General features: G+C 41.3%; 1 protein-coding gene across 1 annotated transcript in view; it reads right to left on the reverse strand.

The window, feature by feature from the left end:
• Positions 1-24,912, reverse strand: part of dnah9l (dynein, axonemal, heavy polypeptide 9 like) — a 41,054-nt gene extending 16,142 nt beyond the window's left edge. The window contains exons 1-58 of the mRNA XM_041948958.1: positions 24,613-24,912; positions 23,988-24,131; positions 23,673-23,863; positions 22,661-22,856; positions 21,949-22,048; positions 21,260-21,471; positions 20,919-21,152; positions 20,468-20,635; positions 19,887-20,003; positions 19,426-19,563; positions 17,973-18,097; positions 17,526-17,721; positions 16,473-16,577; positions 16,128-16,319; positions 15,229-15,429; positions 14,745-15,080; positions 14,547-14,624; positions 14,415-14,470; positions 14,077-14,197; positions 13,795-13,964; positions 13,330-13,552; positions 13,113-13,229; positions 12,793-12,879; positions 12,491-12,649; positions 12,170-12,253; positions 11,922-12,080; positions 11,537-11,659; positions 10,994-11,116; positions 10,469-10,693; positions 10,176-10,394; positions 9,742-9,912; positions 9,054-9,179; positions 8,849-8,956; positions 8,618-8,749; positions 8,377-8,537; positions 8,022-8,178; positions 7,776-7,921; positions 7,514-7,630; positions 7,293-7,431; positions 6,682-6,774; positions 6,373-6,567; positions 5,948-6,025; positions 5,578-5,710; positions 5,092-5,219; positions 4,695-4,843; positions 4,449-4,599; positions 4,150-4,281; positions 3,831-4,004; positions 3,534-3,738; positions 2,860-3,025; positions 2,613-2,715; positions 2,114-2,251; positions 1,843-1,944; positions 1,361-1,522; positions 1,115-1,198; positions 588-697; positions 289-451; positions 27-150 (exon numbers count right to left, since the gene is read on the reverse strand). Coding sequence (XP_041804892.1) covers positions 27-150; positions 289-451; positions 588-697; positions 1,115-1,198; positions 1,361-1,522; positions 1,843-1,944; positions 2,114-2,251; positions 2,613-2,715; positions 2,860-3,025; positions 3,534-3,738; positions 3,831-4,004; positions 4,150-4,281; positions 4,449-4,599; positions 4,695-4,843; positions 5,092-5,219; positions 5,578-5,710; positions 5,948-6,025; positions 6,373-6,567; positions 6,682-6,774; positions 7,293-7,431; positions 7,514-7,630; positions 7,776-7,921; positions 8,022-8,178; positions 8,377-8,537; positions 8,618-8,749; positions 8,849-8,956; positions 9,054-9,179; positions 9,742-9,912; positions 10,176-10,394; positions 10,469-10,693; positions 10,994-11,116; positions 11,537-11,659; positions 11,922-12,080; positions 12,170-12,253; positions 12,491-12,649; positions 12,793-12,879; positions 13,113-13,229; positions 13,330-13,552; positions 13,795-13,964; positions 14,077-14,197; positions 14,415-14,470; positions 14,547-14,624; positions 14,745-15,080; positions 15,229-15,429; positions 16,128-16,319; positions 16,473-16,577; positions 17,526-17,721; positions 17,973-18,097; positions 19,426-19,563; positions 19,887-20,003; positions 20,468-20,635; positions 20,919-21,152; positions 21,260-21,471; positions 21,949-22,048; positions 22,661-22,856; positions 23,673-23,863; positions 23,988-24,131; positions 24,613-24,912 — 8,746 coding nt within the window. The remainder of the gene's footprint in view (positions 1-26; positions 151-288; positions 452-587; positions 698-1,114; positions 1,199-1,360; positions 1,523-1,842; positions 1,945-2,113; positions 2,252-2,612; positions 2,716-2,859; positions 3,026-3,533; positions 3,739-3,830; positions 4,005-4,149; positions 4,282-4,448; positions 4,600-4,694; positions 4,844-5,091; positions 5,220-5,577; positions 5,711-5,947; positions 6,026-6,372; positions 6,568-6,681; positions 6,775-7,292; positions 7,432-7,513; positions 7,631-7,775; positions 7,922-8,021; positions 8,179-8,376; positions 8,538-8,617; positions 8,750-8,848; positions 8,957-9,053; positions 9,180-9,741; positions 9,913-10,175; positions 10,395-10,468; positions 10,694-10,993; positions 11,117-11,536; positions 11,660-11,921; positions 12,081-12,169; positions 12,254-12,490; positions 12,650-12,792; positions 12,880-13,112; positions 13,230-13,329; positions 13,553-13,794; positions 13,965-14,076; positions 14,198-14,414; positions 14,471-14,546; positions 14,625-14,744; positions 15,081-15,228; positions 15,430-16,127; positions 16,320-16,472; positions 16,578-17,525; positions 17,722-17,972; positions 18,098-19,425; positions 19,564-19,886; positions 20,004-20,467; positions 20,636-20,918; positions 21,153-21,259; positions 21,472-21,948; positions 22,049-22,660; positions 22,857-23,672; positions 23,864-23,987; positions 24,132-24,612) is intronic.
• Positions 24,913-25,393: the final 481 nt, after the last annotated feature.

Genomic DNA, 25,393 nt, shown 5'->3' on the forward strand with positions numbered 1-25,393 from the left:
AAAAGAACCAGTCACTGTATCCAAACCTGAGGCCAACATATCGTTGATGAGCACCAGGAAGCGTTCATCTGGAATCTGGGCATCGGTATGAAGGAACACCGTCCCAATGTTTTTCACCCCCACCTTTATATACAACGCTGCTATGTCACTCTAGAGATAGATGATAGCAGAAAAGGGACAAAGAATATATAATATGGCATGACACAGGTCCATCTGGCATGAAGTTGTATCAAACAGTGGAATGACATTTTGCATCATTTGTGCATGTGTGCGTACATGCATGTTTACCTTAAGGTCATTGATGCCGTAGCCTTTACGCAGAGTGATCTGGAAAACTTCCAGCGTGCTGAGGAAGGCAGCCAGTCGACACAAACTCTGCTTCCCACTGCCCCCAACCCCCACCAGCAGGGCGTTACCATAGGGAGCCTCCAGGATACGACTGATACGACATCTGAACACAAACACCAGAATTAATAGTGTCTATGGTCTGTTGTTTACATATGTGCTCATCTGTGTAAATTCTCCCTTTTGCATGTTAACAGATGGTACATGTTCAACTGCAATTCGCGTGCATGTGAATGTCTTACATGTGCTGGATGGCTTCTTCAAACAGTACCAGGTCCATGACAGCATGCAGCTCATTATAATGCTCCAGAGCATCAGCCAGTGTCTTCTGGAGTTTCTCCCAGTCTGAAGCCTGACAGGACAGGCAAATAAACAAACTTTGCTCTCTCGAGTAAGGGCAGCAGTGTCCAAGTAACTATGTGGTAACTTCCACATACATAATGAAATTAAGTTCTTATCAAGACTTGAGTCAATTAACTTTCAATTCAAACTCCACATAGAAAAAAAGGTAATTAGTTTGCTAATGACAGCACATTTATCCTCATTTATTTTCTGACAGATTAGACATGACAGCCAAATTCATGCCATAAGGTTTTTGAATATGTGAGCTACAGATAATCCACATGCTAAATTGATTTAAGTCAAAAACAATTAAACTCACCCATTCTATTACCACAGTTAATAAAGAATAAATGGATGTTTGAAAGGAGCAACATGGGCTCCAGATCGGAGTAGCTCTGACGAGTTTGTGTGTGTGAATGTGTTGAACCTGGTGATAGCGAGGCTCTCCCACTCCCTGGGCAAAGTGACAGTAGACCAAAGGCTGGTGGATAAAGATGGACTCATCTATTCCCTGGAGAAAATTGGCAAAAACTGAGATAAGAAGAAGGCAACAAAATAGTGAACATACCACTGGCCTTCAATGGCTAGAAATACAACAATTATTTTCAGCAAAACAGTATGACATACAGTACTGTACGAGAAGCCCTACAAAGATGTACTGTATGTTCCTTACCTCAAAATATCTCTTGCCAGTGTCCAGTAGGATTTTGTTGAAGAGTTCCACATCTTTTTCTTCCATTAGTTTGTCGGAGTAAACCCTGGAGCTCTCATGTAGCCACAGGTGAACCAGGTCCATCGGGTAACGGATACTCTCCGGCAGGGCAAACAGAATACCCTACATACCAAGATACATGGAATAAATAACCATGTGATTCATCACACACAATTGACGCTAAACTAATGTATTTAATACATCTCCATCCCCACAAACCAGGTATCTCACTGACAGCTAGCCAGATATACTGTACGTGGCTTGATAGCTGAAATGGATATTTAGTAATTCAGCAACCACTTCCACTTCCCCTGAAAATAGACCCATAGCTTTGTTAACTGTGATTCTCATTCACTGTATTACACACCATTCATCCAAGCAGTGCATAGAGGAGGCAGCAATCATTTAACACAATATGTATTTTTTATCTGTGTCTGTCTTACCTGGAAAATATTAGAGAGGTCTCGCAGGTTGAAGATGTAGTGGAAACGTATTGCTGTGGGGAGGAAGTTCTGACTGATTTTTTGATGCAGACAGATAGCTGCCTGGATGAGCAGAGCAAAAAGAAGGACAGACATAAAGATGGATGGATAGATATTGAAACAGACTAACAGATGGGCATTCTTACACATAGCACGGCTGAAAATTTTGAAAGACCAATCTGAAAGTCTGAAATCAACTGTCGACGAATAACGCATTGATACTGTGGTGTACCTGTATGAGAGTTCCAACTGAGCGGGAGACCCCATAGCTGAATCCTCCCTGAAGGAAGTGAGCTGACAAGATGCTGGAGAAGATGGTGGCCAGTGCATCGGCACTGGGGAAATGTACGGCAAATACTGAGAAATGCCTCTGAAAGGAGAAATGAGAGATGTGACAATGACTTTTAATTAAAAGTCTGTAGGAAGTACCTGTCAAACTGCTTTCTAAACATAATTACTAATGAGATTTGTACTGTCATCAGTTATTAGTTTCCTCAGCCATTCTAACTTTAATTTCACTGCTGTTTTTTGGGCTTGTTTATTTCTTTGTCATGTAATTGCTTCTTGCTTTCGCTGCTGATTAAATTCATTCTGTGTTAATCTGCACCTTGATAAATTACTTCATAAGAATGCTTAATGACCTAATTAAGTAAAGTAATTGGAGTAAAAAGAGCAATGGTGATGTGTGGTGTATGTATGCGCCACGTGCCCGTATGAATGAACATCTATACCTGTAGTCTGGGGTTGATAGAGAAGCTTCCAGCTGTTGGGTTCATGCATGTGATATACTGGCAGTTATGAATTTCCTTCAGTGCCAGTCGTTGTCTGTCATACCTAAAAAGGTTTTGTCAATTTAGATTCAATGTAACCATTAAACTCAGTACCTGTACTCACCGCACAGTACATGTGTTTACATACAGATGTGGGTGTACATGGACAATGAGCTAACTGTGCATGTATTGCGTGTATTAGTCTTACCAGTGGTTGTAGTCAAGGTGCTGGCGTATAAGTGTGTGCGGCTGGACAGTTCCATAAACGTCCACCTCTGGCATGTTGAGGTCGTCTATGAAGTAGATGAGTCTCTTAGCAGTGGGAGGAGCAAATTTACGACCAGCTTTCTTCTCCAGGGGTTTCTCCAAGACACCTGAGGTCCATATATGTAATGCAAGAGACAGCTGATGAAAACGACAAGACAAAAAACTGTGGGCAGTGCACACAGCAAATGACTCATTTAACACAGTCAGTGTGTGAATAGCAGAGGAGTGGTTCTCAGTTATGGATTTCAGTCTGCACCAGGAAAAAAGAACTGAACACAAAAGCAATGAATGCAATTAAAGCAATATTAGAGAGCAAAAGCAGTGCAGTATTACAAGATGTCACTACACTGATATACAGGCAGGGTCAGGATCTGCTTTGTTGCTGGGATTTTCTCAACTTACACAATGTATTCAGTACATTAAACAATCCCAAATTCTAATTCTCAAAATCTATTATGTATGATGTTTGCTCCTTTTCCATTTCATTCTGAAACAACTAGAACTACTATACCTCACAAAACCCCCACTGTGCCATCAGTGTGTAGAATCCGTACTTATTTTAAGCAAGCACCAGCCCCTTGTCAAAATATTTGTCCTCATTCCTGTGATTCTTACGCTGCAGCATGGCTGATGTGGTGTAGTAGTTGAAGGGGACTTTAGCCACCATGTAGTCCTCTTTCAGCTTGGCCACTTTATCAGACACCAGGATGGTCTTGCCCACTCCAGCGTTGCCCACTAACATGATAGGTTTGCCTCTCTGGAGCAGCAAGTCCATGAAGTAGGTCAGACAAATGGTTTCTGGAGTGTGGACCAGCACAGTCTGAAACACACGTCGCATGACCTAAGTGAGCCTTGTCCACAATGTGGTAATAAGTGTAAAAATAATGTGCAGTAATTCTGTTCAGTACACACCTGTAATGGTACATCGGGCTCTAGCTCAAATGGCACCATCTTCTCGCTCCAGGGAGTAAACTTTTTAGTCTCTGAGTCAATGAAATAGTCAAAGACAGTGCCCTGGGAAGGAAACTTCACCGCTCTCATCTCTTTGGACCACCAGCGGCTGAATTCAGCACGGTAGTCATTCAGCTGGACCGGGTGTTGGGAAAACACAAAAATAATACAAATCATAATGTGCTGTAAAAATCTGAAGTGTCTCCTTATCTGCAGTGTAAAGTTTATACTTCAATAAAAAGGAGTCATCTCTTCAAGCAAACACTTAGTGACCACACACATGATCCTGGAAGAGGGCTCCTCCAAAGGCCCAGACACAGGCGAAGACAAAGTAGATCTCATAAAGTTCTCGGGGAGAGTCAGCAGGAGTGTTGTCCTCTGTCAGCAGGCAGTCCAACAAGGAACACAGTGTCTGGGCACAACACATAAATGTAATGTTTTTTTTGACAATATGCAAGAAGAACAACACCAAACAACACCAAAATTGGATGTAAAGGTAGAGTATGTAATGCAGTGTTTAAAACCCTTTGGCCTGTAGGCTGTAGGTAGACACATAATGAGCATGTTGTGTGTTCTCACCTGCACCATGCTGGTTTCTGGTATGGGAGTGATGGTTTTCAGGTTGCAGCGGACTTGTTCCAGGCAGTATGGAACATACTTATCAAACAGAATGGTGAGGTTGGCACGCTCTGATTGGGCCTGTCGGGTGTCTATCCAACTTGTCACATACCTGGAAATACAGTTAAGACAACACTGCACTGCTGACCAAAATTTCAAAACAGCAAAGAAACAGAAGTCCATCATTTTTGTGTGTGTGTGTCTTACGAGCTCCAGCCAAGGTCCTGCGGGTTGACGTAGAGTATTCCTGCTCTGGACACAGTAGCTGGAGTAGCAGCCTTCAGATGAGAGATCTCAAAGAGTAGACGCATGGAGGAGGACAAACTGATCCTCTCATTACTGGCAAGCGTCAGAACCTGGACAGAGTAGAGGACAAATTAGATTTTGTGTACCATAAGCATTTGCTAAAATACACTCAGCAGCTTCAAGATGTGAAGTGACTGGTGCTGACAAACATGTATTTACATATTTAGACATGGGCTTTGGGTCAGTTGATGTAAAGATTAAGGCATACTGAAATGCTTGGAACTTTAACTGCTTTAAGGACAAAATCCAGAAGTAGAAAAATGGAAACACAGGACAGAAAACAAAGATGCACTTTGACCTTATTGTCATCCATAACTGTGTTGAGTGACTCAATCCACATGGGGTCAATATCACCATCCAGAACAATCCATTTGGGTCCATCATGGCCCACTGAGGTCAGCTCTCTCATGGTAGAGGAGAATAGACCTACAGTAGAGAGTAAAACATACAGTGGTATATCAGCAGTATTTTGTTTTGATTGTTCCGGTATCAGACAACCACTAGGGTAAAAATGTCACATGCTATTGTTTATGTAATACCAAAGTCATATAATGGAATCAAAATATTTGATATCAAAACTATTCCAACAAAAGTTAACTCTCAACCAGAAAAAGTACTTTAACAAATTCTAATTAATTCTGAGAAGAAGCTTGGGAATAAATTACGGACTTGGCAGTATAATAACTCCTGCTTGACGGCGACCCAAAATCTGGAGAAAACACTGGTTCCCTTCATCATCATTTACATCTTATTAAATTCCCTGTGTAATCCTCAAGTTCCTCACCATCTTTCCACTCTCTGGTAGCAGGGTGCAGGTACCCAAACAACTCGTCTGTAGTCACAGCTTTAGGGTTGATATCGCTCCATATGGGCTTCATTTTCATGTTTGCGTAGGTTCTGTGGAGCGTCTTCAAGATCTGATGAATAAACATTATAAATAAATGTGTACCCTGTCTAATCACGAAAGCAAATCAATCATTATACCAATCAAAATCTTCAGACTTAACAGCACAGTCGCAACCTGAAAAGTTATGTGTTTGGGTGTGAGGACAACATTTATAAGCCACCTCTTATAAAAAGTGGCTGTGAAGACAAAGTTGCACATACTATTCTGTATGTGTTTTAATGGATGTAGTAGTTATACAGAAGTTAACCTGGCTCTTTCCAGTTCCTGGTCCACCTACTACAAACACAGAGTGTCTGACAGCCAGCAGCTCTTCCAGCTGGGTCACCTGTACACAAACAAACAAACAAACAAACAAACAAACATAGCATCATGTTGGATTTCAACTAATTATAAATATACATTTCTCAGTCACAAATCACAGATCTAGTATATGTATGTCTCTTTTCATGTTTCCAAAGAAATAAAGTACTGTGTATCCACTGTGTAAACATAGTGATGAACTGTGTGTTACTCATCAAAATTATATATTTGTAAAGCATACATTGGTCTACAATCCTAAGGCAGCATTTCTTCCTTTTTTTCAGAAAAAAGACATACCAAAACCCCTTCATACTGCGACTGAAATAGAGGCATGTAAATTCACATGTTTGTTATGTTGTTAAAATGAGACACCTTAAGTATGAAGTTCTCCTCAGGCTGCAGGCGCAGTTCACTGACTGACTGGCGAACAGCGTTCTCCAGCTCAGGGTCTCTCTTCCTGGGCACGTCCAGCAGAGGAAAAAGGTCTGTGATCAGACCGAGGAATATCGGCACATCGCTGGTCACTATCTTAGGCAGGTTGAAGTCCCTCAGTGCCCGCATCAGCACCTAGGCAGGAAATTAAATTTTTGGATGTTGTAGTGCAAAAACACTTCCAAACGAGATGTGTGATGCTTCAGTGTGAATGACAGCCTCCACCAGTGACAACAGATTGATGCGTACCTGTTCCTCAGGTCTGCTCCGGTCCTCTCTCTTCAGCGATCCAGCCACAACCAGTACGGATTTGATAGCCCTTAAACCCCAATCGTAATGATCCTAACAGGTAAAGGGGATTAACTATCAAAGTCATGAAAGCTAGGGCTACAATATGTCACATTCTTCATTGTCCTGGGAAATAGTAGAGGGATGTTTAAAGCAATCCAACAGTATTTTAATAGTGCAATCACAATGACCAGTGCAAAGAGTAAAATATTCTGTGCAAAGGTTTGAGAGTGCATTTTGAAGCCCCTTTTATTTTTGCTCCAGTATTTGATGATGATGACTGCATCTAAATGTAGTGGCACCACTTGCACCATTTGTTGCATTTCCATTAAAATCAAGATCCAAAAGTTGGTTCAGTCTTTGGACCTGCAGGTGTTGGATTGCTAAATGTCTACAGGATCACCCATTACTGTTGCAAAGAGTGCTTGTTCTGGCATAACAGAACTTGCTTTTTATTCCTTTAATATTCACATTAGTTTTCTTAACAGTACACACACATCCTGAAACAGCAGGATGAATAGTTACAGTATATTCATGGCCCTGTGTGTTAAGTAGAAAGTGGTTTTATGTACCTGTTTGGACAGCAGCTCCTTACAAAGAGTGTAGAGGCTGATGAATTTGCGTGCCAGCAGACGAGCATCTATAAAGCCTTCTGCTACCAACATGATCTCGCAGATGAGCTCAAAGTCTGGGATCACCATGGCACAGGGCCTGGACAGTTAGCAAACAAGCTGTTAATTTGCCATTGACATTTGTTGAGTCGTACTCTTTTTCTTCTCTGTTTATACCAGACCTGAATAGAGCCTTGAGGTTCTCTGGGAGTTCAGCTCTGCCGGCGTAACCTGGATTCAGAGTGATGAAGATCCCCACACTTTGCTTCAGCTCAATCTCCTCTCCAAGGAAATGGAATCTACGTACACACAGTACCAATTACAAATGACTAATTACATCTGTAGAGAAATCCCAGAGTGGATTAACAGACAAATCGATGAATAGATAAAAGTGATGATGAATAGAACTTAACTTATAGTGCATGTCATTGTTGCCACATCTACCTTTGTTTCTTGTTGCGTACAGCATCCTGTATAGTCTTGACCTGTACAGCTACCACAGATAGCACTTCCACTGAGATCCTGTTGAACTCATCGAAGCATCCCCACACTCCTGTCTGAGCCAGACCCTTATAAATGTTACCTATGGACTGAAGAGTAAGGGTGGAATGTACGCAAGTGACAATATGAATGCAGTAAATATGAGATATAAATGGACACTACAGAGAACATCTGTACAGTCTGTGCTACCTTGTAGTCCATCTGTTCTGAGCAGTTGAACACATATACCATGATGCCCAAGGAACGTCCAAGGTCTTTAGTGGTCTCTGTCTTACCGGTGCCAGCAGGGCCGGAGGGGGCACCACTCATAGTTAGATGGAGGGACTGGGTCAGGGTTATGTAGCACCTTACAGAGGTAAGGTTGAGACATAAAATCCCCCAAAAGAACACAACATAAAACTGCACAGCTTGACTGGAGCACTTAAGTCTTTGCCCTGCCCAAACGGGGGTCACATGCCACCTTTCTTACACGACAAGTACAAAGCTTTAATAATGTGTACAATCCATGTGCATGTGTACTGGTGTACTATACATATATGTGTACCTGTCAGTAAGTGGCGTGATGACAAGTCTGTTAGTGTTCCCCAGGTATTCATAGCTGAACTGGAACTGGGCATCACAGATGTTAACATAACAGTGTCTGGTTTCATCATCCCAGCGATGGCGTAACTGTGACAGCCATGCAAACGCCTGTCCTGTGGTCACCTGGACACATACAGTAATGTCAACAGGAAAGTTTTCTCGCCTGTGTAATGCTCCATTTAACAAATGTACATCTTACTTACCTTCTGACTTATGAGATTGGCGACGACATCTCGAGCATGAACATCAATAGTGCAGACAGTCATAATTTTCTGTCTGTCTCCACGAGTTAAATCTCCCAGCAGCATGTGGATCAGTGAGTTCAGCTGTGTGATCTACAAAACCAAAATTCAGCAAACGTCACTGTGCAAAACAACCATAGTTGTGGTCAGCCAGCATCCTAGCAATATCTTACTCTAGATTTAAAGCAATACCTGTTTTCTGTTGTAGTCTTTGAGAGCTGTCTCAAATCCCTCCTCCACCCTCTCAAAGGCAATGCCCACATCTGTGGCCCACCACACCTGACTACCAGTCAACCCTACCTATGAATGCAAAGAAAACAGAGAAAGACAACAGATAATTTGTGTGTTTTAAAAAGCTAATGTGGTAATTCTACATACAGCACATGACATGACAGACCTGTGCAGGGTAGTCAAACAGCCACTGGTCTCGTGGTTTGTCCTCATAGGCAGCAACAGCCTCCTGGATTTCCTTTCGGACCGTACAGCGCATGGTGCTCTCTAAGGCACTCAACCAACACTCTGCCTAAGGACAGACACAAAATGATCAAAAATACATGAAAATAAAGACATGAAAAAGGCATGACAATTATTACACATGGCACATACAATTCAATATTCTGTTTAAAAAAGCATGCATGGGTGTATGCAAGCATGGTTATATTTTTAAATGTATATGCGTAAGTATGAATTTATGGGTGCATGTGTATATATGTATATACAGTATGTATAGTTTTATATTTATATAATCATATATCTTGTATAATATGTACATTTATATAGTCTACTTTTTATTTTGTATTTTTCAAATGTTCTCTACCTCTGCTGCTATTTTTCTTCCCACTGCTATCACATGCTGCTGTAATGATCAAATTTCCCAGCTGGGGATAAATAAAGTTTTATCTTAACTTATACAGATATATTTCTGCTTTAATTATGTAAATTCTGCTTCTATTCTGTGTGAGCATAAATGCTAATAAATGCAAACAAACTGTGCTGTAAACAATTTATTCATTATAGCTATGCCATGTGATTAATGAATATAGCAATAACTGAGTGTAAATCTGTCAGTCTATCAGTTTTTATACCTGTCCTTCACAGACACATGGCTCAGAGAATGGAACATATTCTCCCTCTCGGCTGTACATCCCTATAGCAACTGCCTCCCCATCCTCCTCCTCCTCTCTTCCACCTCTGTCTGAGTCCTTGAAGCGAAGATCTGCTATGTTGTCGAACAGCTTCAGTAAGTGTCTGGTCACCTGGAAGAAAGACACACAAACACACACACGGATTATGGTTCCATTTCTGTTTTAAAGGTTGTATTTACAGACTGTAATCTCTTGAGTTGGAATTTGAGGAAACTAAAAAAGAAAGCAATAAATCAATGTCAAATTTCCACTTTGTCGTTAATTCTTATTTTTTTTTAATATTCTCTGCTCCATAAAGCTAAGACAGTTTGAGTATAATGAACTGATAACTACAATGTGCTAAAAAAATAGCATAATTAAATTGTAATCCTCACCTGTTTGGGCTGTGTTCCCTTGGAGACGATCTCCAGAAGGTCTGAGGCAGAGACAAAGTAAAATCTAGGGAAAGTGAGTCTCTTGGTCTCCAGGTACTCGGCCAGAGCCTTCTCACACACAGACAGCCTCTGCTGCAAGGTCTCCAGGTTCTCCAGGAAGCCGGTCTGGTTGGTCACCTGTACCACATTACTGTTCTGCACCATCTCAGTCATCAAGCTCTGGGTGACAGAAGAATTAAAATGTTATAGTGAGATGGAGACATGTGGGCTGGTGGTCTTACTGTATATGTTACCTGGAAGTCAGTGTGAATTCCCTGGAAGCGCTCTGCATCATTAGCCAGCTGGCAGCGGATGTCGTGACTGTTGGTGAAAATGCTGTTGAGGTGGGCCCAGGTCCTCTGGACAGACATCCAAGAGGAGATGACCAGGTCAGCGACCATCAGCTTCCTCTGCCATCCGCTCACCTCTGCTTGGAAATACTCCACGTACTTACTCATCAGGATGTTCTGCAGCTGCACCTGCAGAGGAAGAAAGAAGGAGCTTTACACCTGCAATCTTTTAATGTATGATGAGAAAAAGAGAAATGAAACTATCCATTGATTATGTTTCTGTGCATTTTTTGTTCTTGTTACCTTCTTAATGTTAGGTCAGACTGACTGAAAGCACTACTTGAAGGCATCAAACACCACTAGAAACCCAAATATTAAATGCAACACTGAACCTGGTGTTCTATACCAGACAGGATTTAAAAGCATTAACCTACTGAATCAATCTAGATATCACATGTTTGGGTTCAGCAGCACTTTTATCACACTCACCTGGTTGTCCTCCAGTGTTTCTATCAGATTTTCATCTGCTTTGAGCAGAGGGGTTCCTGTGCTGGTATGAGTCTCATATGACAATGACATAACACTCCATGTCTGGGTTATCTCAGCCAAAATCTAAGCAAATGTAGAAAATGCATCTTTACAAATGAGACACCTGCTATTTGAGAATGAGGAAACACATTCAAATTGTGCAGTAACATAAAAAAAACATATAAAAAGAAGGATGTTACTAACTATAATATATATCTTACTTCTGCATACTGTAATGAATTGTAATTTCACCTTTCTTGTCCATTGTGAGTCTGCTTTATGATTATTTGTGACCCTCCTTTTCAGAATACAGTAAACGTTACCATTTAAAGTTAAAGGATTTGGGATAGCATTTGTATCTTCGTTCAGAATTACTGACAGCCATTAAGACTGACTCAAAAAGAAACTGTTTTGTTTAGTCAGTACTTAAATATTGACTTTTATGACTACTGCATTAATACACAGGACAATATTCAATTACTGGTTGGTCTCTATGATTCTTACTTTCTCTATGGCCATTTCTTTCACAGCCTTGTCCACGATGTTTTTGACCTCATCCTCCACACGGTGAAGCTGCAGTTCCAAAAGGTCCCCCAGGGTGGTGCCTTCCCCCATCACAAACCTAACCTGAGGACAAAGAGGAATACACGAGCGTGGTCGGATTTCAGATCAGGATAGCGGGTTCACTGAACTGTGCTGGTCATCACAGGCCTGGACATGAGTTGGCAGGATAGTTGAATGAAGGTAGAGTACATGAAGACTAGATTAAAGAACAGAACTACACTCAAAAGAGTGGCAAGCATACAGTGCAGAACATGATCATTGATGGAACATTATCGAATCAGATGGTATGAGACAGTCTGAAGCAGCAGCAGAGATAGTCCTGTACCCTGGTGGTGTTCATAAGCTGTTGCCAGTGTCTTTCTCTGACTGCAGAGTTCTGCAGCTCATTGACGGCTCTTAGAGAGGTCAACAGGTTCTTCACAGTCGACTCCAGACCCATGTAAACGTCCCACACCCGCACCTCCTTATCCAGCATCTTCATTTCCTTTAAAGTGCAACAAAGATAGTCATAAATTATGAGAGAGGTATGCACATGTGTAGATTATAATGTTTATCCATGAAAGCTTGACATACTTTGGCAAATCGTCTGAGTTCCATGTCCATCTGCTCAACATTGATCTCTTTCCATGGAGTCTTGGTCCAATCCTCTATGCTAGTCTAGTACAAAGAGGAGAATAGAAACATTTAATGATTCTCTAATGAACATTACAGAGAAAAATCTATTTTCCCCTACAGTCAAAAAGGTTATCTGTTGGTGTAGTAATGGATTCACAGCTTCTGGTTGCCTGCTGTGTGGAAACAGTCTGCCTTGTGTTCATGGTTTATCCACGGAGCTCAAACATAGCAAAGAAATTAAAATATCAACGTATTTAATTTGTGCCGATTAATATGTACCTTCACAAAGATGACCATGTCCCAGACTGCTTTGACCAGGATGATGTCAGAGCGACACTGGCGCAGTTGCTTGTATTCTGGGAAACTGACCTCAAACAGATCAGCAGTGTCCTGCAGCTTCTTCATTTCTGCCTCCATCAAGGCTACTGCGCGATTAGACTGGAGACATTTTCAAATGCTGTGGCTTGAAACTGCGTTGCTTACTAAATTCCATTTAATCATACACTGTGTGGCCTTACTTTGCAAAAGAATTACATTTAAACTTTTTTTTTGCAGAGCATAGCACGTCTCCCAGTTCTCACCTTATCAGTTAGTTTATATGGGTCCTCCAAGTTGATCTTAAAGATCGGTTCAGTACGAAACTGTTCTCTGAACTCATGCTGCTTGACCTAAATGTGGGAAAAAAAACAAAAAACCCTGCAGATTCAGGATTCTTTGAAGCTGCAGTCCTATGCATATCTACCTCCATGTTTCAGTCTATAACTATAGGCACCAAGGGGGGTGGGGGGTGTCAGTCATATATAATGCAGGACAGAAAGTGAGAAGGTTTATATGTCAGATATTGAGCTCTTTGTAAGAGGTTGTGACACTGACATCTTACCCCACTCACACACAGCCTTACCTCAAACCGCACACATTTCCTGCGTATAACAGAAACTTCATTTGACTGTAGAGGTGCCACTTCATGTTTAACTGTGAATGCAATTTTCCTCAGACTCTTCCACTTCTCTGGCAGCTCCTGCGTGTTGTGGTGATAAAGAGAACAATGCTGCTGAACAATAAATGTACATATCTGTCAGCACTCATGAAAATGTGTGTATTTGTGCACTACTACACACTTCTAGCTGTGTGTAGACGCTCTCTGGCAGCTGCTGTCCATAGGTCTTTAGGAGTTCAGCAGTGGACTTGAGAGGTTTGAAGTGCTGTTCGTTGCTGATCTGTCTGTCTCGTATGGCCATAAGGTGGCCCATGATGTTCACAAGGCCTGCATAGTCGCCATCTGACACCTTGTTAGAAAGACCCCGGGCCGTGTCCTGGACAAAAGAGGATAATTCTCTCACGCTGCAGGACGGAGAGGAAGGAGGATGATGTAAGGTTTCAGAATGGAGGAGTGTCACAGGAAAAAGTCATATTAAATAAAAAGATTAAATCTCTTGTACAACAATGCAATTGACAATGTTTCTAAACACATGCATTAATTTGCCATCTTAAATAATTCTTTATCTGTTCTTGTTGATCTTGTCTATTTAGAGTGACAAACACAAACATATGTGTGTCAGTGCTGGTGCATGCGTGTGTCTAACCTCTGGTTCACATGGTTGAGCAGGTGCTCCTTGAACATCCAGCTCCATCTCTTGATGACATTCATCAGTGTGTGCTTGAAGGGTCTGATGTCTAACTGTAGCCAGCCACAAAACACTCTCCTGTCCTCCATCTTGCTCACTCGTACATATAGAGACTCAAAGAGGTTGATCTGGAGTGAAGAATGATACAGTGACTCCGGGACAATGAGGAAAAGACCAGAGATTATGGTTACACTGATCAGCTCCATATACTAAATTACGGTAGGGTAAAATGAAACACACCTGTTCTTTGAAGTTGTCCAGGGTAGGTGGGTTCTTTTTTAGCTCATAATCAGCATACAGCTCAGCTTCCTCTGTACTTAGCACATGGCCATATAGCAGGAACTGCCGCATAAATTCAGACCTGTGAAAGTTCAGGAAAAAAGAGCAGCTTTTTGCTTTAATGTTTTTTAAATCCTTTTTTTAAGAAAACGTCCTCATAAGTTTCCCCTAAAAGATATTTATAAATAATAATGTGAATGAAATTATGTACAAGAACCTGTATTAGTGTTTTTCTGTAATGACATTTGATGATTGTAAAAAAAAAAAAAAAGAAGACAAGAGAGCCATACACCTCTGACCTGTCATCAGTCCAAAGGTAGCGGTAGCTGGCAAACGATCCCTGATATTCTCTGACCTGAAAATCAACACAATATTTACAGCTGTATGCATCATAAATGAGCCTCCAGTGAGAGCAGAAAACAGACTCTCACCTTAGCAATAGCTGCACGTGCTCGTGAGCGCACTATATAGCACATCTCTGACAAATCCTCCATCTCATTGATGTCACACTATAAGAAGAAGAAACACAGCCTATGAAAAGGTTGTGTGCATGTGCAAATATATTTCTGTAGAGTTGTATGTATTTACATGGTGTATAATGTGTACTAAAAATCCCATCTGTACAGCACCTGGTAATTATCCAGCTGTTTATGCTTTGCCACTCTGGGAATGAAGGAGGCCATGTTGGTGATGTTGGCCACCATATTATCCACGATATCATAGAAGTTACCACTGTGGCTGAAGTCCAACGGGGGGTCGAAGGTCATTTCATTGCTGTTGAGTACCAGCTGGACCTCAAACAGTGGTATAACACGCTGGGCTGTGTCTGTGTTGTCCATGAGGTACTGCAGGGAGCAGCGTACTGCACTGGAGAAGCCTGTGAGGATCATTCGGTCCACATAGTCTGTGTAGGCCTGCCACTCGCTGCTGTCCAGGTCTGTAACGCAGAGCAGCGACTGGTTCTCCTGGAGCACAGTGGACAAGTGATGTGTTTGGGGAGTGAAGAAGGAAAAAAATCATAGGTTTAATATTATATATTCATAGATATGAATATGGGTTCTGAAGATAATAAGTCCTTCTCTCCAGCATCAAGAGTAAGGTAAGTGAATGTACCTGCAGCAGTTTGTGCATTTGCTCTCCTGTACTGCTGATGAGAGCGTGCTGTTTGGAAACACTCTCTTCAATGTCCGAGAAGATGAGGAGAGTAGAACCACAGCTCTTTCTGGTGATGAAGGCACGGTGGCTGAATTTTCCCATAAGGGCCTGGATGGCCTCCACATTAGCTTTACTCCTCTGGACACGATTAGAAATGCTCTGCCGATAGCAAAAGAGAGAAACTATTGCAGCCGGTAATTACATCCCCTTTGGCTGACAGCTGCATGTTGCTTTTTGTTTCAGAGGTGTTTGCCACAAGCGAGAAAAGCTGGCTTGGAATACATGAGGAGAATGCCAGATTTCAACAGTTTCATAGCAGCTTTTGATTGTACAAACTCTAAAATAAACCATAACTTTTATCTAACTTTTTATGTTTCAGCACAAAATGCAGAGACAGGATTCTCTTCTGTTTCTTTAAATATAGCAGAATAGTACAAATACACTGCAGTTTGCGGCTATTTTCATACCCAGAGCTCCTTTGCTCTGGTCAGAATCAGATGAGTGGGTGAACTGATCTGTGAGTGTTTTCTCCTGGGTTAATTTTCTTTTCACACAGAGAAGAATCCAAATAAGCCAAAGTGCAGCACTACAAAGCATGTGAGAATGTTTATTTCACTCATTGGTCACATGTGTTCAGAGTGTGAGCAAGCGCATACAGATAGAAAAAAGGTCCTGAAGGAGGCCCACTGGCCAAGCACTAATGTAGGTCCAACCTTGATTCATTCCCCGGCTAGTTGCTGTTCAACTGGCTCATCTGCATCCCACTATGCAATCAAGTTCCCACAACAAAACAAACCGCTCCAGAGTTCATCTGGGACCGGACTGAGATCCTGAGATCCACAAGAAATGTTCAGTACCTTGACCAGGTCTCGTGTGCTCTGAATATAGTCCCATAGGTCGTCCTGAGCCCAGGTGAGCTCCTGGAGGGCCGGATCCAGCTGTCGTCTCGTCCCGTCCATCTCATCTTTCACTAATCCCAGCTCGACAGCTAGGATGGTGCTGTGGAGCTGGTTGTACCACTGGGTCACCAAGGTCAGTGTCTGTGTATACTACAGGATACAATGCAGGGTTAACACCTTTTTTAAACATATTTCACAGGTAAAAAAAACCCCCAACAATTCCAGATATTCCACATAGCTCACATACGTAGCTGTCTGATACTACAGTTTATCCAATGCAACTCTAGAAGCTTAGTTACTCACCATGTAGAGTCTCTCCCGTTTGGAGTAGAGATGGAGAGCTGCTTTAGGAATGTTTTGGTTCTTCAACATGCCCAGATACTTCACCTCTCTTAGCACCGATGTCAACTGAGGAGAGAGAGAACGAAGAGATGTAATAAACAATTTGATGAATCCAGACTTGTAGTTAATCTTTTGTTTACTTTTGCCTTGATGGCAATTTGAATAGAGGGAACAGCATCTTAAAGTGGCGACCTCATTCAGATAAATTATATGAAAAACCTAGCAGTAAATTCATTCACAAACACATTCATACACTGGGGACTGAGGCTACCACGCAAGGTGCCACCTGCTCATCAGGAGCGATAACTTACACACCGATGACACAGCATCAGGTTTAGCATGCTGCCCAAGGACACACTGATATGTATGCGTGTGGTCAAAGTCAGAGGAATTTCCCAGCTGAAAATTACACTTTGACTTCCTAGTGTTCCAGGTGCACAATGCCAAATATATTCAAAAAGCACAACAGACCAAGGAAAACTGATGTTTCTTTGGCAAGTGTACACCCAATTAAGCTCTTAGCAATACAGTTCCTAGCAAATACAAATGAAAACAGAGCAGGAAAAATGACGAGATAACAGATGCCATTATAAATCTCATTTTATGGCATTCTGATACTAGAAAACGTATCTAAATATTCTATTCATTAGCCAAATACAAATGATGTAGTCTTCTAAGACATCCTATCCCCCTCCCCTATTTATTGAACTGTAGAAGGGGAGAAATAAATTACATGACATTGAAAACAAAATAAACTTAAAATTAAATAAGTTAAGGGCTAGTATTAACTTTACAGAGACATATAAGTAATTGTGAGATTCAGTAAATGTTCTATATTTTCTAATGTTTTTATATGTTTTTGGCATTTTTAAGGTTTTCCTGAATAACTTTTGTGCAGAGATGACTTTCAGAGCTGGCTTGACAAAACCTCGCAGACATAACACAATTAGATAAAATATATTTGAACTCTGACTAATAAATGTCACTTTGTGATTGCATCTTCACTGTGCTTACTGCAGGACTGAAGTTGACCTGGAACAGGCCTGTGTCAGTGTCCAGTGTTAGCAGTGGTTCTGTCAGGTGGGTTTGACAGATTTGCTCCAGGCCCTCAGTCCACTCTGTGAACAGCTCCTCATCATGCTGGTCCAGAACCTCCAGAACATGCTCACACTTCTGGAGGACATCGTCCGCTTCAGCACACCCCAGAGGCCTGGAAGTGAGGGAGGGTGGAAAACAGAAAAGAAGAAAAATGGAGATAATGAGTAAAATATGTCATCTGGATCTTGTAAATGTTAGTAAACTGTATTCTTGCAGTATGCGTGCCAGATTTTCTGAGTGTAAGTGGCCACCTTGCATTGTTTGTGATATACAGTGCCAGGTTTTGACAAGGAAGATGTATGCGTGGAATAAAAAAAGACTGTATCTGTTGTGTGTTCTGCTGCACTGATTTTACATACGTACATATGGGCCAGCTGGCAGAGGTTGCTCCTGTTTGTTAGGATGCGATTTCGAAGTTCCTGTGACCATTTGAGGTTACCAGACACTGACGGCATATTCTTCCCCAAGACAGCACAGCCAGAATGCAGCTGAAACACACAGACCAAATTAGTTTGGCTGATGATATACATATTTAGTGTGTGAATTATAATAGCACATATGTCACATTGAACTCTTAGAAGAGAGGTGGGCACAAAGGGGTATTACAGCTATATGCACACTTGTTGAGAGAGGCCAAATGCAGAGCTTTCAAGCTTTAAGGGAAAATTTTGGGTTGGAGGCAAGGGAACTTTTTAGATATTTTCAGGTAAGGGATTATTATTTAAAAGAAATTAAAGTAAAGGAACCCAGAGAACAAAATGGGATCATTAAAATAATCATAAATGCATACGAAGGAAGAACATGTAGAGTTATCTCTGCTCTATACCAAGCTATTGATGCCAGCGGGGGTAATTCAACTATATATATAAAAGAAAAATGGGAAAAAGAGCTGGGCATAGAAATAACGGAAGAGAACTGGGAGAATGTGTGCAAAGCTCAACAATCAGCTACAGGTTCAAGAATATGGCGAGAATTTGGGTGGAAGAACATTATAAGGTTTTTCATAACACCAAAGATGACTGGGAGATATACACCAGATAAAAGCTTATGTTGGAGGCTGTGCGGTCAGGCAGAGGCAGACCATGCACATGTGTTCTGGAAATGCCAAAAAATAGAGGAGTATTGGGAGGGAGTGTGGAGTGCATTAAAAAAAATATTGAGATATGATATACAAAAAACACCTTTGGTGCTGTATTTGGGATATGTACCACAGGATGAGGTTCAAGGAGAAGATACATATCTGCTTAAAGTACTACTTGCAGCCAGCCGAAAAGCAATTACAAGAGCATGGTATAAGGTAGACCCCCCAACTTCAGAGCAGTGGCTTAGTATCGTGGAAGAGATTTATGGCATGGAAAAGTTATCACACATTTTGAAAATGCGAGAGGAACAATTCGAAAAGAAATGGGAGAAATGGTTTTGGTACAAGAAGGAAGATGATACCATTGACTGAAGGATAATTTGACAGACTTGATTGTTTGCATTTATGAAAGAATGAATGAAAGGACCCATAAGCTGTTTTTTATTTTTATTCTCATTATTATTATTATTTTTGTTTTATTATTACTATAACTATACTTCCATGTTGTTGGTTTCTGTTTTTATGCATGGATGACATTGTATTTGGATGCAAAAAATCTAATAAAAACCAAAGTTTAAAAAAAAAAAGAACTCTTAGAAACTGCCCTGTTATGGCATAATTTAGCGTGCTAACTGGCTGTAGTCTGATAGTATGGCTGTATTTCTGTACATTTTCAAGTAACTGTGTCAATATTCAAATTCACTGAAAATATTATTTCTTTTCAACCTCTCTTACCCCATCTCTGTGTTGATCAAGTATAAGATGACAGTGGTCTATTTCCTGGTTGAACATGGCCAACAACACATTATAATTTGGAGAGAACAGCTGGTGGATCCTGGGTCTCTCTAGCAGGGTGCTGAAAATCTTCAACAACTAGATGGGACATGCCAAGGGCAGAGAAAAAGGACAACATAAGTTTTAAACATTAAGGTCGTACTATGATGCCCAATAATATAGTTCTGATTAGCTTCCCTGCCTTTTCCACAATACCCACAATAATGACAAAATGCTTCTCAGCTAAGATCATTGTGATTATTGCATGCTAACATGCTAAGCAGTCTCCACTTGCTCTTTTAACTTTTGTAGAAAAGGTATGATCAACACCTTGTCCCTGACCGACCTGGAAGCATATGACTAAAAACTAAACTAAATACAGGACTCTGACTGTTTAAGGGGCCAATGTGTAACTGACATACCTTAAAGGTTGACTTCAGGTTTCTTGAGTGCTGGAAAGCCAGATTGAGGACAGTTCCCAGCCTCTGGTCAAAGTCTCTGTTCTGCTCTATGAAACGCCTGTAGTGATGCACAAAACCCTGGATGCAAGACAGCATAGAGAGGAAATTGACACTTTTCACTTTTCCCTTTCCTGATTAAAAAGCTGTAAGTCAACTCATATTATTCAGCAATTTTTATATTTGTATTCCATCCATATTTTACTCATATATAACAGATCAATTCCAGTTTTGATTGGCTGAGTCACATTGGAAGCAGTTGTAAAATAACTGGAAAATATCTAGTAAATTAAATATTGATGCACTGACAAATAATTCCTGCTGCCAGTGATTCTTACATGTTGCTTAGCAACTACTTTGCCTTGCTACTTTTCAATTACTCTGCTGCTGGGCAGTAAAATAACATCTAATTGGTATTTTTTTATTATTCAGCTGTGCCTGTCAATGCCACTTATTAATTGCTTCGAATTACAGCCCTTCAGGCCTTATTAATTACATAGCAGTGTGATATCAAAGACAACTGCAACAATCTCACTATGCCTCACATCATCAGTATAGTCCAGGGGGTCATATTTGCTCTCTCTGAGGGCCCGCCAGCGGTCATGAAACTCCTCGCTCATGCTGAAGACCATCTCACTGAGGACTTTCCCTCTGGATCCACCCAGTTCAACCTTCTCCAGTTTCAGAAAGTCCAGCGCTGTTGCAAAAAGCTCCTATAGACGAGAAGAGAAAAGCCACTAACGGGTCAGGGAGATGGGATGGAGGTAATCATAATTTACAAAACGCTTTGTGTGGGATGGCAGTTTTGATAAACAATAGACAATAAATCAAAAATAAACATTACAAATGTATAAACAGCAGTTTACTTGATGCAAATAATGAAAATAATGTTGAGAATTCTGTTCTGTCTTTCTTAGGATTGACAGTCAGGTGAGCATGTTTCTAATTTTCCTATGAAACCAGCACACACAATACTCTGCTTCTCAACTCATGCACCTCGATCATTAGCAGCCTCTCCATGATACGGTCTGAACGCTGGAACACAAGTGTAGCCGGAAAGTCCCACAGCCTAATTGTCTGGGTGTGCCTGTAGTACTTGGGGATCCGCTGGCGGTGAGTATGAAACAATTGCTTGAAGCTGCGCAGAACTGAGATAGTTATCTGAACTCTCTCCATCCCCTCCTCAAGTTCCATCTTAAACAGTTCTTCAGGGATAAGGTAGGCAAAGGCCTGGATACAGATACACAATCATTAATAAGATGAGTTGTACAAATTAGTTAATTTGTCTTATTCTGTCCCCCTCTCTTTCACACATACACAGAGATGTATCACTGTACCTTTTCGATGATCAGGTTGCAGAACTCCTGCAGGAGGACCACCATGCGTTGTGGAGTGCAGTAGTATTGCGAGCGGCTCCAGATGAGACAGAGTGTATGGAAAAGAGAAGGCAGTAGAGCGTCTAGCTGTGGGAAACTCCTCTCTTCTAAGCTGCTGATCAGTCTCCTCAGAGGGCGTAGATAGAGATCTATATCCTCTGCCTCCAGCACCGCTATCATAATGCCATGCAGAAGTACTTATGAATAGCTTGATCCTAATAAGGTGTTAATTGAATAGAATCAAAATCATACTGTGGTTTCATGGTTGTGTTTTCAGATTTCTAGAGAAAGAAAAAATCTAGCCACCGTTGCTAAATGGGGGTGAAACACAAAAAATGCAAGGTAATTCAGAAATTCAGAAGAAATGATTAGACTAAATACCAATATTTTTGCACTTTGAGTCAGGGAAAATAGTAAAAACAAAAAAAGAATGAACTGAATTGAAGAATGACGAAACTGTGTGGAGGACACTGTTGAAATAATGGCTATAAACTCTAAATGTAAGTGCAGTATATATAAAGACAAACACTGCTCAATGTGTCTTAAGTAAAAATAAATGAGAAGCGGAGAGACTACCTAAGAGAGACCAGACGATAGAATGAGGAAATTAATTAAATAGCACTGATAAAGGACAAGTGGTGCAGATGTACCCTCATTAACTCTGAGGCAGACGTCTTTGAAGGAGAAGTAATAACTACTCTTAACTCTTCTCAGGATCTCCATGATGCGTTCCACTTTGGGGCTCTGAATCTGAAAAGTAGGACATCATAGCAGGATGTACACTCAGTGGCCACTTTAGTAGGTACACCTGTACAATCTATTGCAATTCAATGCAACACCTCTGCCATACACAAGCTTTACAAAGTGCGTTCACTTTTTAGTGACAATGTCGGAAATGCCTAAATTAAATTATTTGTTTATTGCTTGGGTCGTCATCAAATGTGGTGCTGGACTGGACTGCACTGCATTATATTGAGAAATCTTTCAATTTTTTTGTCCTCCCTATTCACATACAAATACACTGTGGATTATGACCTCAGTGCTTAAACACAGTGTCAACAAAAACTGAACATTATAGGCATCATAACAGCAGACTTAATGGCAGGACAGCTGAATTAAATTGCATGTGATTCCACAGGTGTACCTATTTAAGTGGAGGATGATGTATGTCACCTGAGCTGTAGAGGAAAGATAAATAGGAACTCTACTAGGTACGCAATGACATGCAACACAATTGGGTTCTGTTGGTCTTTAGGAATAACAAGAGTCTCATATACAGTCTATGAGTTAAAAACATGACTATGTGGGTACTCAGTTTACATTTTGAATTGACTGCAAACTTCCACAGAGCCAATGTCATACTTGTGACTGAATGCCCAGCAGGTTTTCTCTCTGAGTGGTCCAAAACTGGAGCTCCACACTGGGGCCTGGGTGATCTCCCTGGAGCAGCACCACACCAGACTCTTTCTTTAGGACATTCCATATCTGTCCAGACCACTGAACTATGAGAGTTTCTATGGAGTATAACAAGCCACGGTCCAGTGGCCAACCAGTGGGGCTGAGGGAGACAGAGGGTGGGGCAGTCAGTGTGAGTAAAAATGGAAATATGGGCTTTACAAAATGAAAGTAGAACAGGCAAACTGAAAATAAAATATTATTCCATTAACGTTAGGTTGTAAATGCCATCACAGTAAGCTTGTAGCTAGCTATATCTTTGTTAGTTTGACACAACCAAACGCTTAAACAACAGCCTGACAACACTTACCTCTGTTTTTAAGATATTTCCAAATTCCTCAAATATTCTTTACGCACTCAAACTAGCTGGAATGATAAATGTTCCGTCTGCTAAACAATAAAGAAATTTAACTAATGCTAGCTCATTAACATCTTGCGACTCTATTAATTAAAATAAACAAACATGGCGACCGAAAATGGGCTTGACCTTGCTTTTTTTTTCTTTGTGAATCCTTGTTTCTTTTGACAACTCTTAAAATCTTATTAAATGCGGAGACAAACAACAAGAGTAACATAGGTGAGTTAATGTGATAGTAAAATGTTACATTTTTGTCATGTTTTTATTAACATTTTATTTTGATGCTGCGTCACACAAGACAGACAGGCAGTATGTAACTTCCGGCCACTAGTTGAATAGAACAACTGCAACAATTTAAACTTAAACGGCTTAAAAATGTTTTATTATGAAACCCACGGAATATTATTCTTTCCAGCTGAACATGAGAGAAGTTAACAAATCTGGAAATGTGGTGAGTGTCGTCAACCAATACTAAAGACGAGCATAGGGTCTTTCATTGTTATGATATACGTTAGTAACGGTAACAAATTAAGCTAGGCTATGAGCCACGTATATACTTACCTGAGTGCGATGTCTTGAGGCCGTGCCCTCTCTACACACAGTGGTAGAGGCAGCAGTGTTCGTCCCTCTGCGCGGCCTCTTAGAGTCACCACCCTGCTCCTCAGCTTCTCCAGGTGCCTGTGGATGTCATCAGACACCACCCGCGGCCAGTCCTCGTGGTTCAGACCGTTGGATAGCACACAGACCAGCACCTACGCAGTACAGGCTGATTTTAAATTAACACGAACACGCCATTCGTTCTTCTCTTGTCCTGACAGCAATAGTCTGAGCTGGGAAAACCTTGGATTTTTTTTACACTCACACACACAAGCCCACCTCAGAGATGACAACAGGTAGGTGCTCCATGGGGTATCCAGGCACTTCTCCCAGCCGCACTTGCTGTCTGAATTCTTGTCGTGCGATTCTCTTTACACCTCTCTTCAGCACACACAGCAGCTTGGTCTTCCATGGTGGGGACGTCTTCACAGATGCAAAAACAGTAGGAATGCTTTCAACAGCATTGAAAGCACCAGAAATAAGTAGTGACTTATTTCAAAACAGTTTTATGTTAGATGGAGTGTAACCCAGGATATTTAGTAGAAGACACAGTAAATCCCTGCACGTCAGCTTATTGTCTGGTCTAAATTCAGTATGCGCTTGCGTGTGCATGGCAGTGTTTTCTGTTTTCCTCTCAGGATGTGCACATCATCGCTTCATAGTATCTTCACCTTCGGGATATTAGTATACAGAAATTCTAACATACAATGCACACAGAAAACAGGAGATGACCAACACCATTAAGCATTTAGTCAAGGCTATAACCATAATTGGATTTGCTCACAAAACTGACTCGACTTGATTGCCAAGATGGGGAGATGAAAAATAAAATTACAAGCACACTTATGAAAGAAGGTGCCTGAACTTTTGACAAGTGCAGTTCATGCCTGTGTGTATTTCTTACCTGAGCATCCCCTGCATGCAGTGTCCCTCCAGGCCCAGTGAAGAGCAGCAGTCTGTTGGTCCAGATGTGGTCCAGGAAATCCAGTATAATCTTCTGGTTCTCTTCTGCTCCAATGAAGCGGTTCCACTTATCCGTCTTCACTCGCAGCACACAGAAGGCCTGCTCCCGAAGGAAGTCCACCCTCTCATCTGACAACACCACCCCAGCTTTCAGAGAGGGCTCCTGGGGGACACGCACTCCTCCAGCCCCTCCAATGCCTAAACCTCCACTGTTACTGCTCGTGCCGGTGGCCTCAGCCATGAAGACTCAGCTGGCGGGACGAAGAAATAAGGACACCACTACTTGCCAGAAAAATGAATCACGTAGAGACAGATTAAAGGTACAAACTCACCGCAATCCTTCCAGTCAAGATCAGCAGCTATAAATTCCCTAATCATAACAATGATGCACTCTTTCTGCTGTCTCAACCTGATGTTTCTCTCTCTCCCTTCTCTCTGTTTGTATCGTTGGAAAAGTGATACACACCTTGATGGATAGGTTTACTGTCACTGTGACAATGCAGCATTGGCTGGCTTCATTATCCGGCACGTTGGAGGCTGTTTGTGTAGCCTGTAAGGCTTGCAACCCAATCCTGTAACCTGAGCCATCAGAGGAGACCTAACTACAGTGACACCTCCAGGACAGGTAATGTTATTACTTCTGTGATGCACTTATAAGGTTGTAGGTGATATGGTAGTCGATGAGTTCCGTAGTTAAAAGCTATTGTTTGTGGAATTACCAA

This window comes from Chelmon rostratus, chromosome 12 (assembly GCF_017976325.1).
Source record: "Chelmon rostratus isolate fCheRos1 chromosome 12, fCheRos1.pri, whole genome shotgun sequence".
In the NCBI taxonomy this organism is placed as follows: domain Eukaryota; kingdom Metazoa; phylum Chordata; class Actinopteri; order Chaetodontiformes; family Chaetodontidae; genus Chelmon; species Chelmon rostratus.